At 32.4% G+C, this 16,563-nt stretch overlaps 1 protein-coding gene across 1 annotated transcript; it reads left to right on the top strand.

Moving 5' to 3' along the window:
- Positions 1-12,179: 12,179 nt before the first annotated feature.
- Positions 12,180-14,109, top strand: LOC136233423 (bidirectional sugar transporter SWEET6b-like). The gene is made up of 6 exons (XM_066023078.1): positions 12,180-12,356; positions 12,698-12,734; positions 12,907-13,126; positions 13,242-13,403; positions 13,493-13,615; positions 13,707-14,109. The coding sequence occupies exons 1-6, from the start codon at positions 12,314-12,316 to the stop codon at positions 13,854-13,856; spliced, it is 735 nt and encodes a 244-aa protein (XP_065879150.1). The 5' UTR covers positions 12,180-12,313; the 3' UTR covers positions 13,857-14,109.
- The last annotated feature ends 2,454 nt before the right edge of the window (positions 14,110-16,563 follow it).

Below are 16,563 nucleotides of genomic sequence, written 5' to 3'. Positions count from 1 at the left end.
AAGCAACAGCTGGACGATTATGGAGTTCAAACTAAAACAATTGAAGTCAAATGTGACAATAAAAGTGCCATTGACTTATCAAAGAATCCAATCCAGCACAGCAGGATGAAGCATGTCAGCATTAGGCATCACTTCATCAGAGATCATGTACTCAAAGGAGAGATCAAGCTGACCTATATTCCAACGGATGAACAACTTGCAGATATCTTCACGAAGCCGCTAGCTCGTGAACAGTTTAGCATATTAAGGGAAGCTATTAGTATGTTTAATCCTCCTCAATAAATCTTCAAGTACAACAAATGCTGAGTGATTATTGCACATGCTGAGTAAACATCTATGCTGAGTAATTACTATATGCTGAATTGCTAAGTACGTTGAGTGATTATTAAATGCTGAGTTACCATGCATGCGGAGTAAGTACTACACGCTGAGTTAATATGCACCTTGAGTGATTCACTATGCAAATATATAACTCTATTTTACACTCAGAACTTCAAACGTTGCATACCTTAGATGTTGAGTAAAACAACTTGCGTAATTAATGCTTGCACGCGTATTCAAGTAGCTAACTAGGATGACGTAAGCGTCATGATTAGAAAAACCATGCGCTGAACATGTCATTACTATCAGAATTAAATGACTTTGAGTGGTTCAAATTCCCACCGTTATCCTAACCTATCAAATCAACACGCACCGGCTATAAATAGTGAACGATTTCTCACCATTCTTCTTTACGCTTGATATTCGCACCTGATCTCTCTATCCCAAATCCCTAATCTTCTGTATTTCTCAAGAACTCCTCAAGAACACTATGTCGAACGATTCCCAGAACAAATCCAGTGACCAATACGAGGACAATAGATCGGACATTAACCCTCCTTCTCCACCGGAACAGGCATACGAGGGCACTTCTTCTTCCTCTGAGTCTCATCAACCTCATGGTCAGCATGACCAACCCATGGGTGAGGTCAGCATCTTAGGTGAAAACCCTCAAACTGAGCACTCAACTCCTTCGAAGAAGAAGAATAAGAAGAAGAACAAAAAAACCAAGGAAAGAAAGTTAATTGCTGCCTTCAATGGTGTTGAGAACCTCAAAGTTTTTCATTCACGCTGGTTCTCTAAGAGCTTCGTTGAAGCTGAGAAACCCTTCTGCGAGTGGATCTCAAAGAACGGATGGACTACCCTCTTCTCACTCCCTGGAACAACCTACCCAAGGCTAGTAACTGAGTTCTACACTAACCTGACTGTGGCTGATGATGCCGCTGACTATATGGTAACTCATGTCAACAAGAAGCAAATTACCATTACCCCTTCATATCTTGTTATACTGCTAGATCTAAAAGAAGAAGGATCGGAACTGAGGAGAACCAATGACTACAAGCACATCGACTATGAGGCTGAGTTCTGTAAACCCAAGGACCACGTGGGAGAAGTTTTTAGCACATGTCTGAGACAGCCTCAAAGGAAAGCACACTACATCCTGACCAACTACCTTTTCCCAAAGGTCAACTCCTCCTCCTCAGCCTCAAACTTTGAGCAATGCTTCATCTGGCATATGCTCAACTACCAACCAATGAACATGTCTGTGTTCCTAATTGGGGCTTTTCAATGAAGCACTGGAATTCTCAGGATGGGCTCCCTCATCACCAAAATTCTTCAGGATCACAAGATCAGCTTCAAGGGGGAAGGTAGCGTAGTAGGCACTGAGATCACCTCGGGTATTCTGGTCGGCTTGGCACATAGCCTTCCTTTCAAGTCCAAATCTAAGAAAGGAAAGGAAAGGAAACCGTGGAAGAAGAAGAGGAAACTGAGCTGGCTTGTAAAGGAAAGAAGAGAAAAGCTGACCCCACTAAGCTACACGCTAAGCCTGCTGTCCAGGCAGCTAAAAGAATTAAAGTGGTGCTGACCAAACCTCCTCTAGCTGAGTCAGCCAAGAAGAAGGATGAATCCACTGAGGCAAAGAAGAAAATACCTGAGCCTGAAGAAGAAAATGAAGGTGAACCTGAGCAACCCCTAAAGAGGAAGAAAACCTCTGGGATGACACCGTTGGATGCTGCTCCACTTGACTTCGTCATCTCAAAGGATTCACACATCCTGCGACCTCAGGGGATCGATCTCGAGAAAACTCTTTGTGATCATGAGGAAGAACCAATCCTAGCTGAGGAACAACATGCAGTTGACAAAACAACATCTGTTGAACCCAGCAACTCAGCTGCTGCTGAGCATGATGATGGATAAGGAGCTCAGTCTCCAGAAATAAACAAGGTCGTTGAGGACCTTTATTCCGACTTTGGCCTCACAACTTCTCCTGAGTCCCCTGAACCTGCCATTGCTGGCCCATCTATTCATTCCCCAAAATCCAAGGGGAGCACGGAAAAACGATTCAAGCGGAAGTCACGCAAACCCAATCTGATAGACATGATGACTCGCTACTGAGGGACCCCATTACTGATCTAACAGGGTTGGAGTTCAACTTCTTCACCAACATTACTGAACCCACTCCAACTCCGGGTACAAAAAATCAAGCCTCTATTCCTAAGACCTAGGAACATGTCGACCCAACAATCCAAAAGGGTCAAACTTCTGTTGACACCGATGCTCCCTCTTCAACTGAGCATGTGCTCGAAGTTCCTACTGCTCAACTCAATGAGCAAGTACCGAAAAATGCTCCTGCTAAAGACAACTCTGAGCTGACTCATCCTCAACTCTCAACTCAGCCTCAAGTTGACACTGAGCAGGTAAACACTTCTGCTGGACAAATTCTTCCGACCTCATTTGAGCAGCAAGTGCATAAGTCAGCTCCTGCTGCTGGACTGAATACTGACTAGGAAGCTCCCATTGACCAATCTACAACTCATTAAGCTGGTACTTCGAATTCTGGTCAACTCCCTTATGTCCAAACACCTGCTGCTGCCCATTGTACAACATCTGAGACTCATGCTGAAGCTGATCCTTTCAACTTCCTCGATGCCTCTGACACGGGTCGACGGGTTATCTACTCAGCCCATGCTCTCTTAGAAGAAATCCGTAAGTCTCAAACTGATGCTGCTGGATCCGCCTCTGCTGAGAAAACTCCAATTTCTTCCATCACACAACTTCTGACCGAAGTTAAGGGTCTTAAGGAGCTGATGAGTATCCTGACCTCTATGGTCTCTCAGCAGCCCAAGCAGGAACTACTTGTTAAGTTGGCTGACCTTCAAGTTATGATGATCCATCACATGGATTCCATCGAAGGAAAACTTAATGCCTTATCCGCTGTCAACTCAATAACCGTAACTTCTGCGGCAGTCACTTAGCAATTCACCCAACTGAGCACTGAACTCACAACAGCTCGAGACCTTGTTTCCTCCTCTTCTCAATGCACGATTAAACAAGTTACTATGGCTGTGCGCCTACTCAGCTTGACCAGAGAGGAAATGGAAGTTGACCAGGCCAAGACGAACGACATCCTGCATTGCACCAGATCAACCCTTGAGCATGTCCGACACTTGAACGCTTAGTGCCATATTTACGATGCTTCCATGCTCAAGATGTATCATTAGTTGTATGCCCGGATGACTGACTCGATCACTTGGATGGGGAAATCACTTGAGTTCATACTTAGTGTCATCAGCTCCCACATGAACATTCCGGCATCCAACATCGCAGGTGGTATAAAGGTCTTTAACGGTCTGAAAGGCAGTACAAGTCAACTCCAATATTACTCTCAACTCTTGACTTGTGTTGTTCAAACGGGTCAGTTCTATGCTTCTGCCCCTCAGCCAGATGCTGGTAAAATGGGGGAGAAAGATAAGCAACCAGCTGACGGAACTCAAACCCAGCAGAAGCCTCCTGGCTCAACTTCTGCTGACCCGGGCAAACAAACCTAGCAATAAAGAACTGCCAAACCTAGCCAAACATGACCCAAATCTAACCAAGTTCAAGTCAACATCAAGAAGTAGAACTAGAAATAGACTTAGCTTGTAACTTGTGTTTTGTATTTGGCATGTCTCTTTGTTAAGCTGGCTAATTATAAAAGCATCGTTCCACATATTGTCTCTATTTATGTTGCTTTATATGTTGTGTTAAATGCTGACCTTTCTCATATAACTACTAATTGAACACAATAAATTAAAACCTGTGAACATAAAAAATTATACAAGTACTTGGCCATTGAGTAAAACTCCTCAGCCCCAAATTAGTATACTCAGCTTACCTTAAAGGGGTGTTTGTTTACCTACTTTCACCTCATGTTTACCTTTTCATTTTAAAAGGCAGAGTTTTAGGTGTTTGGTTAGGCTTCTCCTGATTGCCTTTTACAGTTGAAAAGAAGCATTAAATGTTTGGTTAGCGATCTCCTGTTTGCCTTTTACACCTGAAAATCAGCCTTTTACAAAAGCAGAGAATCTCTGCTTTTTGGAAAAGCAGTTTTTTCCAACAGCAACCAGCAAACAGCAACAACAAATAGTAGGTAAAACAAACGGACCCTAACTCTGATACCTGAACCTTATTTTCAACTTAACTGAGTAATGACAAAAAGTTCCAAGTACTTACCTACTTCTGAAGCTGACCTTAGACTCACTCGATTAAATCTTAAAAGGTTTAGAGTTGAACTAAGATAGTGGATTCAACCCTTACGGTGGAGTATCTTCAGAAGTTTTGAAAAGGTCAACTATCATGGGGGAGCTCAACACTGAGTTCCTTATTAAATATTTTTTGCCAACATCAACATGTGGGAGTTTTTTGAAACACATTTCCACATGATTTTGATTTGACAAAATTATTTAAGTAAATCTCCATGATAAAAATATTCCAACACAATTAAGTTTAATTGCTTTGATTTAATTGTGCTAATGAGTTTGTTCAATGTTGAGTAAGAACATGAATTAAACATCTATAAGAGAAAGCTAAAGTCAGCTAGTGCAAATCATACAGCCAAAGCTGAGTATAAATACAACTCAGCTTTGAGAAAGAGAATGTCTTCTTCAGAAAAGCTTAAAGGCGAAGCTGCTGTGTCAAGCTGAGTTGTCGTCAGGTCAGCATCAATGATCGGTCAACTTGCAAGACAAAGTCTGTCCATTTTCTGAGATATTCAGAAGCCACAGAAATCTGTCTGGAAGACTTTTCAAAAAGGAGCATGGACCATCTGACATCTACAAGAACACAAACCTGGTGTCTCACGAAGACAGAAGACAAGATTGGCCTGCACCACTGAGTGTTGACCAAGTGATGACGAAAGAAGAACGTTTCCCCACAACGGCTATGTCGGGATGCAAATAATTGATGCCTCAAACATCACTATAACAAGACCACTTCATACTTGAATCATTACAAGACAGACAAGCAAAATCTTCATTAAGTCAATTCATTTGGAAAATCCAAAATAGAAGCTGTCTGAAAAGAAAAAGCAAGCTCTTACACCAACACCATTTTTTGTGTAAAAGTCTAGATTGATTTATTCATCTAAAGTGTTCTTTGTTGTATCAAGAACAATTTCTTATCATCTGTAAAAGGTTAGAAAAAAGAGGTTGAGTACTCGGTTATAGTACTCAGTGGTAGAGAAAGGCTGAGTACTCTGTCATAGTACTCAGTGGTAGAGATAGGATTGAGTAGACGAATAGAGGACAGTACTCTTGCATACTCAGTTGTTATTGTAAACGGTTTGTGCTCTACCTTTAAAGAGCTCAGTAGAGGATTCAAAAAGCTCGGAAGGATTTCCGAGGACTGGACGTAGGCGGAAAGGCCAAACCAGGATAAGTTTGCTGAGTAACTTCTAACCCTTTATCTCTTGATTTATATATTTATTGCTTGCTAAATATTTAAGAGTAAAACAACAACTAGTATACTTTGAGCTGAGTAATCTGAGTGCTGAGTTGGAAACTGACTTGAGGGTTGCTTCCTAACTCACGATTAAAATAGCTCTAGTCAGTGGATGCCTAAAGCTGTCTCGTACCATACTCAGCGGTGCTGACCCCAAAAACTGAGTTAAAACCTTAAAATTCAAAAGAGGTCAGCATTATTATTTTACAAAGTTATAATAGTTTCTAACCCCCCATTGGAACTAATTCTATCACGTTACACGGGACCAATAAATTTTTTTTATGGAAATTAGAGTTTGTACTAAATTTACGTAAAGTTGCACTAATTTTACAATAAAAAATCTACAACTTTGCAAAAAAAAAGGTGTTACGTAAAACGTTTGAACTTTAGATAAATCTTTTAATTTTAGATATAATTTAGGTAAAGTTGGACTAAATTTATGTAAATTTGTTATTTTATACGAAAAATCAACAAAATTTTATGAAAAATAGAGTTTTACGTAAAACTTTTAAATTTTATATAATTTATTTAATTTTAGACATAAATTATGTAAAGTTGGACTACATTTACGTGAAGTTGTACTTTTATAATAAAAAACCAACAACTTCACAAAAAACGAGTTTTACATAAAACCTTTGTATTTTACGTAAATCTTTTATTTTTAGACATAATTTACATAAAGTTAGACTAAATTTACGTAAATTTGTTATTTTATAAGAAAAAATCCACAAATTTTTTATGAAAATAAAGTTTTATGTAAAACCTTTGAACCTTACGTAAATCTTTTATTTTTAGACATAATTTATGTAAAGTTGGACCAAATTTATGTAAACTTGTTATTATATAGGAAAAATCTACAAATTTTATGAAAAATAGAGTTTTACGTAAAACCATTGAACTTTACGTAAATTTTTAATTTTAGACATTTACGTAAATTTGGACTAAATTTATGTAAACTTGTTATTTTATAAAAAAAATCCACAAATTTTTATAGAGTTTTACGTAAAATTTTTGAATTTTATATAATTCTTTTATTTTTAGACATACTTTTACATAAAGTTGGACTATATTTACGTAAATTTGTATTATTACAATAAAAAATCTATAACTTTGCAAAAGAAAATAGTGTTACGTAAAACCTTTGAACTTTACGTAAATCCTTTTTTTTAGACATAGTTTACATAAAGTTTGACTAAAATTATGTGAACTTGTTATTTTATAAGTTAAAATCCACAAATTTTTATGAAAAATAGAGTTTTACATAAAACCTTTAAACTTTACATAATTCATTTAATTTTGGACATAAATTACGTAAAGTTGGACTAAATTTACGTAAAGTTATACTTTTACAATTAAAAAATCAATAACTTCACAAAAAAACGAGTTTTACGTAAAACCATTGCACTTCACGTAAATCCTTTATTTTTAGACATAATTTACGTAAAGTTGGACTAAATTTACGTAAACTTGTTATTTTATAAGAAAGAATCCATAAATTTTAATGAAAAATAGAGTTTTATGTAAAACCCTTAAACTTTACGTAATTCATTTAATTTTGGATATAAATTAAGTAAAGTTGTACTTTTACAATAAAAAATCAATAACTTCACAAAAAATGAGTTTTACGTAAAACTTTTGCACTTTACATAAATATTTTATTTTTAGATATAATTTACGTAAAGTTGAACTAAATTTACCTGAACTTGTTCTTTTATAAGAAAAACTCAACAAATTTTTATGAAAAATAGAATTTTATGTAAAACTTTTGAACTTTACGTAAATCCTTTATTTTTAGACATAATTTATGTAAAGTTGGACTAAATTTACATAAAATTGTTATTATATAAAAGAAATTCGTAAACTTTATGAAAAATAGAGTTTTACGTAAAATCTTAGAACTTTATGTAAATCTTTTATTTTTAAACATAATTTATGTAAATTTGGACTAAATCTATGTAAACTTGATATTTTATAAGAAAAAATCCATAATTTTTTTTATGAAAAATATAGTTTTATGTAAAACCTTTGAAATTTGCGTAATTCTTTTATTTTTAGACATAATTTACGTAACATTAGACTAATTTTACGTAAAGTTGTATTTTTATAATAAAAAACCTATAACTTTGCAAAAAATAATTAATTAAAAATAACAAATTTATATTTATAATATATTAAATAATTCCTGGCCTATTAATTAAAATAATAAAAGAAAGCAAGAGTTACGGGAAGATGAAAAAACACAAAGCAAAGGAAATCCAAAAATCACAAATAAACTTTTATATAAAGCATGATATATATTATTCCACCATTATATTCATTGGTCACGGTAGATAGTATTATATTTCTGAAGGTAAATATTCGATTTTTTTCATATGTTGTAGTTATTTTGTTCTCAATTATGTTGTTGTTTTATTTTTATTAAACAATAGTTGTTATAGTTTCATCTTTCAGATTCATTTCTGTTGTTACCCAGGTTCTATACCTCTCGCTATCTTATCCATGTTTTCTTTTTTATTTGGCTTTTTTTTCCAAACTGATAGCTTCAATTGAAGAAATCCGACAGAAATAGAAGATGCATGAATAACTAAAATCGGAAAACACAAAAGTGTCAAAAATTACAAGAAATTCTTATGTTTCTCAAGGTAATTATTCAATTTTTTTTTCATATGTTGTAGTTATTTTTGTTCTCAATTGTGTTGTTGTTTTCTTTTTATTAAACAATAGTCGTTATAGTTTCATTTTTCAAAGATGAAATTCCATTTCTGCCGTTACCCAGGTTCCATACCTCTCGCTACCTTATCCATGTTTTCTTTTTTATTTGTCTTTTTTTTCAAAATGACTAAAATAAAGATTTTGTAAATTTGTATTCTTTTTTAGTATATGTTGCAAGGTGTTATCGTTTCGATTGCTAACTCTTAACTAAAATTTAGATTTTCAGCTTTATATGAACTCAATTTTTGGCTTTCTCAATTGTGCTATTGTTTTATTTTTATTAAACAATTGTTGTTATAGTTTCATCTTTCAGAGATGAAATTCCATTTCTGTCGTTATCCAGATTCCATACATCTCGCTACCTTATCCATGTTTTCTTATTTATTTATTTATTTTTCAAAATGACTAAAATAAAGATTTTGTATATTTGCATTGTTTTTTAGTATATGTTTCTAGGTGTTATCGTTTTGATTGTTTACTCTAACTAAAATTTAGATTTTCGACTTTTTATGAACTCAATCTTTAGTTTTAATTGAAGTTAGATTAATTTCTCTAATTCGAAACATGTCGAAATCCACTAATTTTTTTAGTTTGAGTTTAGCTAATTGATATGAATTGTATTTTTTATTTTTATGCATTTTGGTACAAATATATATAAAGTTTCACACGATAGTTATTCATTGAAGTTTGAGACATATTAAATAAAATATTAAAGAGATATTGGAATATTATACTTACAATGAAGTTTATTTCAATATAAATTATGTTATATTATTATCATTATTATTATTATCAAGAAGTTATTTTTTCTCTATATTCTAGACAAGAAGATTGTAAGCGTCTAATACGCTTGATAAGATGTTTATTCTTGAAGAATGTGGATTATGCTAGATACGAATTCAAAATCAAGGTAAATAAAAATAAATTTTGATGCTCAAAATCCTAAAAATGTACATTAATTATGGATATTGAGATAATTGCTTTTGCAACATTGGCTTATATAATTTTTAACTATTATATTATGGTTCGTACAAAATTGTTAGTATTTCAAGAGTTTTTAACAGATGAAAATGAAATATGATCATAGGACAAATTATTGAAAAATATTAATTAAGAAAATATTATTATTTGAATCTCTTCAAATTCTCAAATGTTGAGCATAATGATTCTAATTAATATAATTAATTTCATATATTAATTATAAAACTTTTTTTTTGTACTGAGTGGTTACAATTGCGATTTAATTATATTTAACTAAAATTAATTTATGGACTTAATACTACATTAAGAAAAAATAAAATGTTTAATTAATGGGCAAAAAATATTTTCACTCTCCTCTTTATACGCTTATGTCTCGACATTCTCTCTTATTTTCAAAAAAAAAAAAAACCCGAGAGGAAGATGGTTCTCTCCTAATTATCTTTTTCGTCCCTTCTTTTTTTTTCAATTCTTTTGTTTGTTTTTCTTACTTACAAAATTCAAGAATATATAATTATTAGAAAATATTAGTGAAGTCAAATAAGTGGTATCTGCGAGTATGGCTGATATTCTATATAGTGAAAGAATGAAGAACAAATTGATCGAATGTCTTGATGAGATATTACGAGATGAAAATAGAAAAAATCATCATCTTAAACTGATTCAATTAGATATATTGGGTTATTGTAGCAGAATGAATAATTGAATTCGAATACTTGGTGATCATGAAATTCCATCAACCAAAATAATTATCATCAAGATGAATTTGTGAGTAATTCTTACGAATTTTATTTTTTTATATGTAACATATTGAATTGATAAAGTTTCTTCATATGCAACATTAGAAAAGTATTGATTGTAATAGATAAAATAATATATTGATGTTGCTTCCATTTTAGCATAGATTGTAATTCTTTTATATCGTAGATATAATATTTAATTTTAATTGTAGTTTAATTCAATTTTTATTTAACCTATATTTTAATTCTTTTGTATCGTAAATATAATATTTAATTTTAATTATAGTTTAATTCAATTTTTGGTTTTTTATTATATTATAATATAGTTCTTAATTAATCTGCTATTTTATTATTAATGTTTCAGAGAATATTTGGAATATGAAAATGTATTAAAATTCCTAAAAAGTACAAATCATTGAATTTTGTAAAAATAAATAAATCATTCATCTTTAGTTAAAATTCTATAAAAAAGTAGTCAATTATTTTTAAAATTAATTTAATTTGAATTATCATTAAAAAATATATATTAATTTCAAATATACATAATATAAATTTTTTTCATAGCATGATATAAAATTATTTAAAAGTAAATATGTCAATTTATTTATTTATCTAAATTATATAAAATTTTCATACCCCGTGCATCGCACGGGTTTTCGACTAATTTTGTAAAAAATAGAATTTTACGTAAAACCTTTGAACTTTACATACATATTTTATTTTTTAGATTTAATTTATATAAAGTGGGACTTAATTTACGTTACAAAAATAAATTTTAAAAAAGTAATCATAGGGTAAATAATTTATCAGTCCCTATATTTTTATCTAAGATATTATTTAGTTCTCGTAATTTAATGATATATTGTTTCGTCCTTAATTTTTGTTTTATTCAATAGTTTAGTACTCAAATATTTGAATTATTGAACAGATTAGTCCCTTTATGATTAAACTGTTGAATAAAAAAAAATTAAGGACTAAACAATGTATAACTAACATATAAGGACTAAAAATTGTTTAGATAAAAATATTAAGACTTATGAATTATTTACCTTATAATTAATAATATTAAAAGTTTCTTTAATTAAATATTACTTATAATAGCAGGTTAACTTTTTTTAATTAATTTTTATTATATTTATTGTTATTAACATATGTCATATGACTATTGGTCATTAAAAATAAAGTACGGTTACTTTGTTTTCAAACAAAGTAATCATAGAATAACTCATGAAACATATTATAAAGAAATGGCAAAGACATATAAAAATAAATAGAAGGCTTAATATTATTTGTCTTTTGAATTTGTCCAAAAAACTTGACTGGTCTCCTGAACTTTTAAAGTATTCTGATAGCCTCCTCAACTTGCATAAAATGTGTAGTTAGCCTCTTGAACTTGCGTAAAATGTATTCCACGCATCTTAAAATGTTATTACATAATTCAAAAATAAATTAAAAAGGAAGTTATTACTTGCTAACTATAAAACTAATATTCTCTAATATTAGAACCGCATACCCTGATCTTGGTCGTTTTACCTTTTTTAAGAAGCGTCTAATACATCTTCCGTATTTAATTTATTTTTTTTGCAATCGAATGACTAATTGATTACATTTTACGCAAGTTCATGAGGCTAACTGAACATTTTATGTAAGTTGAAAGGGCTGTCGAGAAACTTTAAGAGTTCAGGGGGTCAATCAAGTTTATTGGACAAAGTTCAGGGATGAAATGATGTGTTAAGCCTAAATAGAAAGAAAATCTGGTGGGATTAGAGTAATAACCACCTGACCATACCATACCATACAGTTCGTCGCGTCTCCGAGTATCCCATGCAATGCATATTGCATAGGCTCACATCTCCTATCCTATTTTCCCCCAATTACAGACTTAGATTCTGAATAATCACATCTGATAATTTTCTGAATAATCACATAATTATCTATATAAATTACCCCAAATATTTTAAACCAGAATTACGTAAACGCCTCCTAATTCTGCGCTTCTTCGTTATTCATACATACCTCACGCTGTCTTCGTTTCTTTCCCATCTCTTTCTCTCTCTCTCTCTCTCTCAAATCACATCACCAAGATGATATCAGCTAGAGCCATCCGTAATATTATTGGCATCATCGGTATGTTTTAATTAATTCCTTCGAATGATTGCAGTTTGTCTTATATCTTTTTCATAATCAAGTGTTTACTGAGATCAGTTTGATACTTGCTACGTATCGAATCCATGTTGTTTTTTAGTTTAATTACCATCCAAGCATGTATGTTTTTTGCTGATTGAATTGAGAGAACAGTATGGAGTTGGTGCCTTTATGGTGTGTGAAAATTCACTGACCTAAAATTTGTTTTGTCTTTTGTGGCTCTTATCTGAATATTGATTCTCCTTCTTTGATCTGTTTGAAATTTTATTTTATTTTATTGCTGCTTTAGAGATTTATATGTATTTCCGTGTTGTTTGGCGTAGGTAACGTCATCTCATTTGGTCTCTTCCTCTCGCCAGTGTACGTTCTATCATTTTTCCCAAAGATCTGCAGATTTGGGCTTTAATTAGTTTTTCAGTTCGACTTTTAACCATAAGTTCATAACAGACGCAGATTTTTCTCAATTTTGAAATTATTTTACTGTATAAAATCGATGAGTAACACTAACACTGACAAAATTGATGTTATGCAGTCCAACATTCATCCGCATAATTAAGAAAAAAGATGTTGAGGAGTTTCAGTTTTATCCATATATTCTGACGGTGCAGAATTGCATGTTTTGGGTGTTTTACGGGCTGCCTATTGTTAAGGCAGACAGTATCCTTGTGGTCACAATCAACAGTGTTGGGCTCGTATTAGAGCTCATCTATTTAGCCATATTTTGCTTTTACGACAAACACAGCAGGGGAAGGGTATATACATATAACTTTCTGTTACTCTTCTAGTTAATTAATGTTATTATTGTTACTAGTGCTGATGATGATATTGAACACTTTAGCAATTTTTGTTTGTTGATTGTATTGGCAGAGACGCGTTTTTATGGGTCTTTGTGCTGAACTTGTATTCACGGCCATCGTTGTTGTAATCACATTGTGTGCTTTCCACACCCTTAATAATAGAACTCTTTTTGCTGGAATTTTTGCTGTGGCCTTCAACATCATCATGTATGGTTCACCTCTTTTAATCATGGTAAGTAGTTTTCTTATTACATTTTCAATATTCATTTTCCCTTCATGTTTGATAATATTGATAAACCATTCATTGATCTCAATTATCAGAGAAAGGTCATTAAGACCAAGAGTGTAGAGTACATGCCTTTGTTTCTCTCCGTTGCCAGTTTTACAAATGGTTGCATCTGGACTGCTTATTCCTGCATATACATATTTGATCCAATCATGCTGGTGATAATTCAATTCCATTAATATTTCTCCAGTTTGCTTAAAAATGCACATTAAAGAAAATTTGATGTCATTGATTGGCTAACTTTTGCAGACTAGTAATGGACTTGGATCGTTGTTTGGTTTGGCTCAACTGATACTGTATGCTAGGTATTATAAATCCACTCCTCAGAGTACCAACGTTGATGTAGAGAAGGCATCTGAAATTCAGCTTTCTGGTTCAAATGCAGCAGTTAGAATCTAATCTGCTTCCAATATCAATTTGTCATCGTTGCAATTCCAATTATCTGGTTTGCTCTTACTTTCACAGATTTTCTAATCTCCTAGTTAAAAATGAAAAGGAGAAGATAGTTTTGAGTCTAGGTTTTTCATGTTCTAAGTTTTTGAAACTCCGATTAGATTCTGGATAAAAACAATATAAGCTGTTTGTACATATGGTAGCATTTTCCTGACAAAAGCAGCAATCATATGATTTGAAACTTCGTCATTTTTTATGCGTTAGTTTTTGTTTTACTATGATCCAAGAAATTCTAATATGCTTTATATAGTGGACTTTACCAGTAGTTTTACATCTGTTTCATAGTATAACTGCTGGATGCATGTCAATTTAACTATTTTAGATTAATTAAGTCAATGTAGTGATGAATACCTGATTATTCAGTTGGTGAAGCGAATTTTACACTTGACGTGTAAATATATATATATATATATATATATATTTATTGTTAAATTGAACTTGTTCAAATTTTTTTCTTCGTGTGATCGAGTAGTTACGGGTTCGAGTCTTAGAAGCGACCTCTTGCCAAAAAATTGGCAGGGGAAGGGTTGCTGTGGTGGGACCCCTCCCCGAATCCTCGCTTAGCACGGACGCGTAGTGCACCGAGCTGCCCATTTTTTATACGCGTTATATTCATAGTGGTCAAGAATCAATTTAAGTACCAATGTAAAACTTTTAAAAAATAATCTATATTGTGTATACGATTCTTAACAACAACAACAACAACAACAAAGCCTTAGTCCCGAAATGATTCGGGGTCGGTTAACATGAACCATCATATAAAACCATGAAATCAAGTCGTGTCAGCGACACAAATTCGCTCCATCCACTCCGTCCTATCCACTACCATATTTTCCTCAATTCCCAGTAAACTCATATCACTCTCGATCACCCTCCTCCAAGTTTTCTTAGGTCTTCCCCTACCCCTCTGTTGGAAATTAGGCTAACGTATAGCAGCGGAAATATAAAAATTTTAACTTATTTCCATAAACCATAAGATCCGTTAACCGTTATTTCATATAAAGAGGGATAAGAAGAAATACCTTTTGATGTTCTATCTACCGTTGCAAACGAAGTGCCCACAACTCTTACTTCGAGTTTCCGAGCACAGAACAAAACAAATATGAGATCAAGTTAGAATCAACCGTTGAATAGCAACCAAAGTAGATTGCCTCTAATTAATCAACACAAGATCAAGGATAAAGAAAGAAAGATGAAATCAATTGAATCGGTAGGAAGCGGTGGATTGTTTCGTCCTCAACAAGGGGTGTCGAAATTCTCTCTCCCCGTTGCACTGTGTATTTCGAAAATTCCAGTAGGGATTTTCTTAGTGGATTTCGAAAGGGGTTATTTATAATCTCTTGTATCCAATCCATAGTTAGATAGAATTAGGTTATTGAAATAAGAATTCTATTCAGAATAGAATTCATAATTATTATCCATTAATATATCTAATATATAAAGGATAATAATAATAACCTTATTGGATAATAATAGGAGTAATTTAATCTAATTAAAACTCCTAACTTATTTATCCTTTAATTAATTTAATTCATAATCCTAATCCAATTAGAATAGATAAAATCAAATTAATTATTTATGTATTTATATACATAAATTTCGACCCCCCTTCTATTATTGGGCCTTACTGGGCTCAGTTGGGCTTCCATCAATTAATTAACACTAGTTTTACACCCGTGCTTTGCACGGTTTTTTTATTTGGTTTTGTCACCATTGGGTATAGAAATTTGCAGATTAATTTTTTTTTAAAAGAAATTTACAAATATTTAAGTACGAAAATTTAGTGTAATCATTTCTTAATTTATGTCGTTTTCAAATATTGAAGAATAATAAACAATTCAGTCACCATCATTGCAAGTAAGAAATTTCAGTCATTTTTTTGGTGTAACTCTTGAAATGGCTACATATTTTTACCATTGTTGAACGGCGAGAAAGATATAATCCAACATGTGTTTTCTTAGCTTTTATTTATTGTCATTGTGACAGATACAACTAAAGGATATTAGTCTCTTTGAAATTTGAAAGGTGATTTCATATCGGATGAGGTCAAAGCAAACCGAAAAATGCAAACCTTCTGTCCAATGTTACAACCCATAATTTTCTCTACTTTGATCAGATGTTCTACTATTTGAGTAATGACTAATTCAACGTAAGTTGATCTATAATACATATTAACATGCCATGTATTCCAACCTTCAATATCAATTTGTAATTTAAAAATCCCAATGAATTTATTTTACATAAAAATTTCGGAATGTAAACATTGATTTATTGCATGCATTTTTTACATGTTCCAATAGTTATGTAATCAAACGTTGATTTCTCTAAAGATGTGTTTAGAAATGATAATGAAGCTATTGTTAAAGCACATAATAATATGAAGAATTAATTGAGGATGAGAAATCATAGTAGAAGCATTTCCAATCAGCATCTATATATAATTACTAAACTAAAATTTATGTCTTTATCAGACAGTCCCAGAATTCCAGAATCTCTATCAAATACACTCAATTTTCATACAACTTTTATTTTTATATGGCAATTATAAACGCAAGTGAAGACAGGATTCCAGAATGGATAGCTGCTCGATCCCTCGAGGCCTCTACCCCTTCATCTTGTTCAACAAAATTCAGTATTACCATTATTTAAAATT

This window comes from Euphorbia lathyris, chromosome 6, assembly GCF_963576675.1.
Source record: "Euphorbia lathyris chromosome 6, ddEupLath1.1, whole genome shotgun sequence".
In the NCBI taxonomy this organism is placed as follows: domain Eukaryota; kingdom Viridiplantae; phylum Streptophyta; class Magnoliopsida; order Malpighiales; family Euphorbiaceae; genus Euphorbia; species Euphorbia lathyris.
The sequence above is the reverse complement of the archived record's forward strand: the minus strand, read 5'-3'. Positions and strand labels throughout refer to the sequence as shown.

Coding starts and splice junctions, on each gene's coding strand:
- LOC136233423 (XM_066023078.1), top strand. CDS start 12,314: ATGATATCAGCTAGAGCCATCCGTAATATTATTGGCATCATCG. Junction 12,357..12,697: donor TAATATTATTGGCATCATCG/GTATGTTTTAAT, acceptor TGTTTGGCGTAG/GTAACGTCATCTCATTTGGT. Junction 12,735..12,906: donor GGTCTCTTCCTCTCGCCAGT/GTACGTTCTATC, acceptor GATGTTATGCAG/TCCAACATTCATCCGCATAA.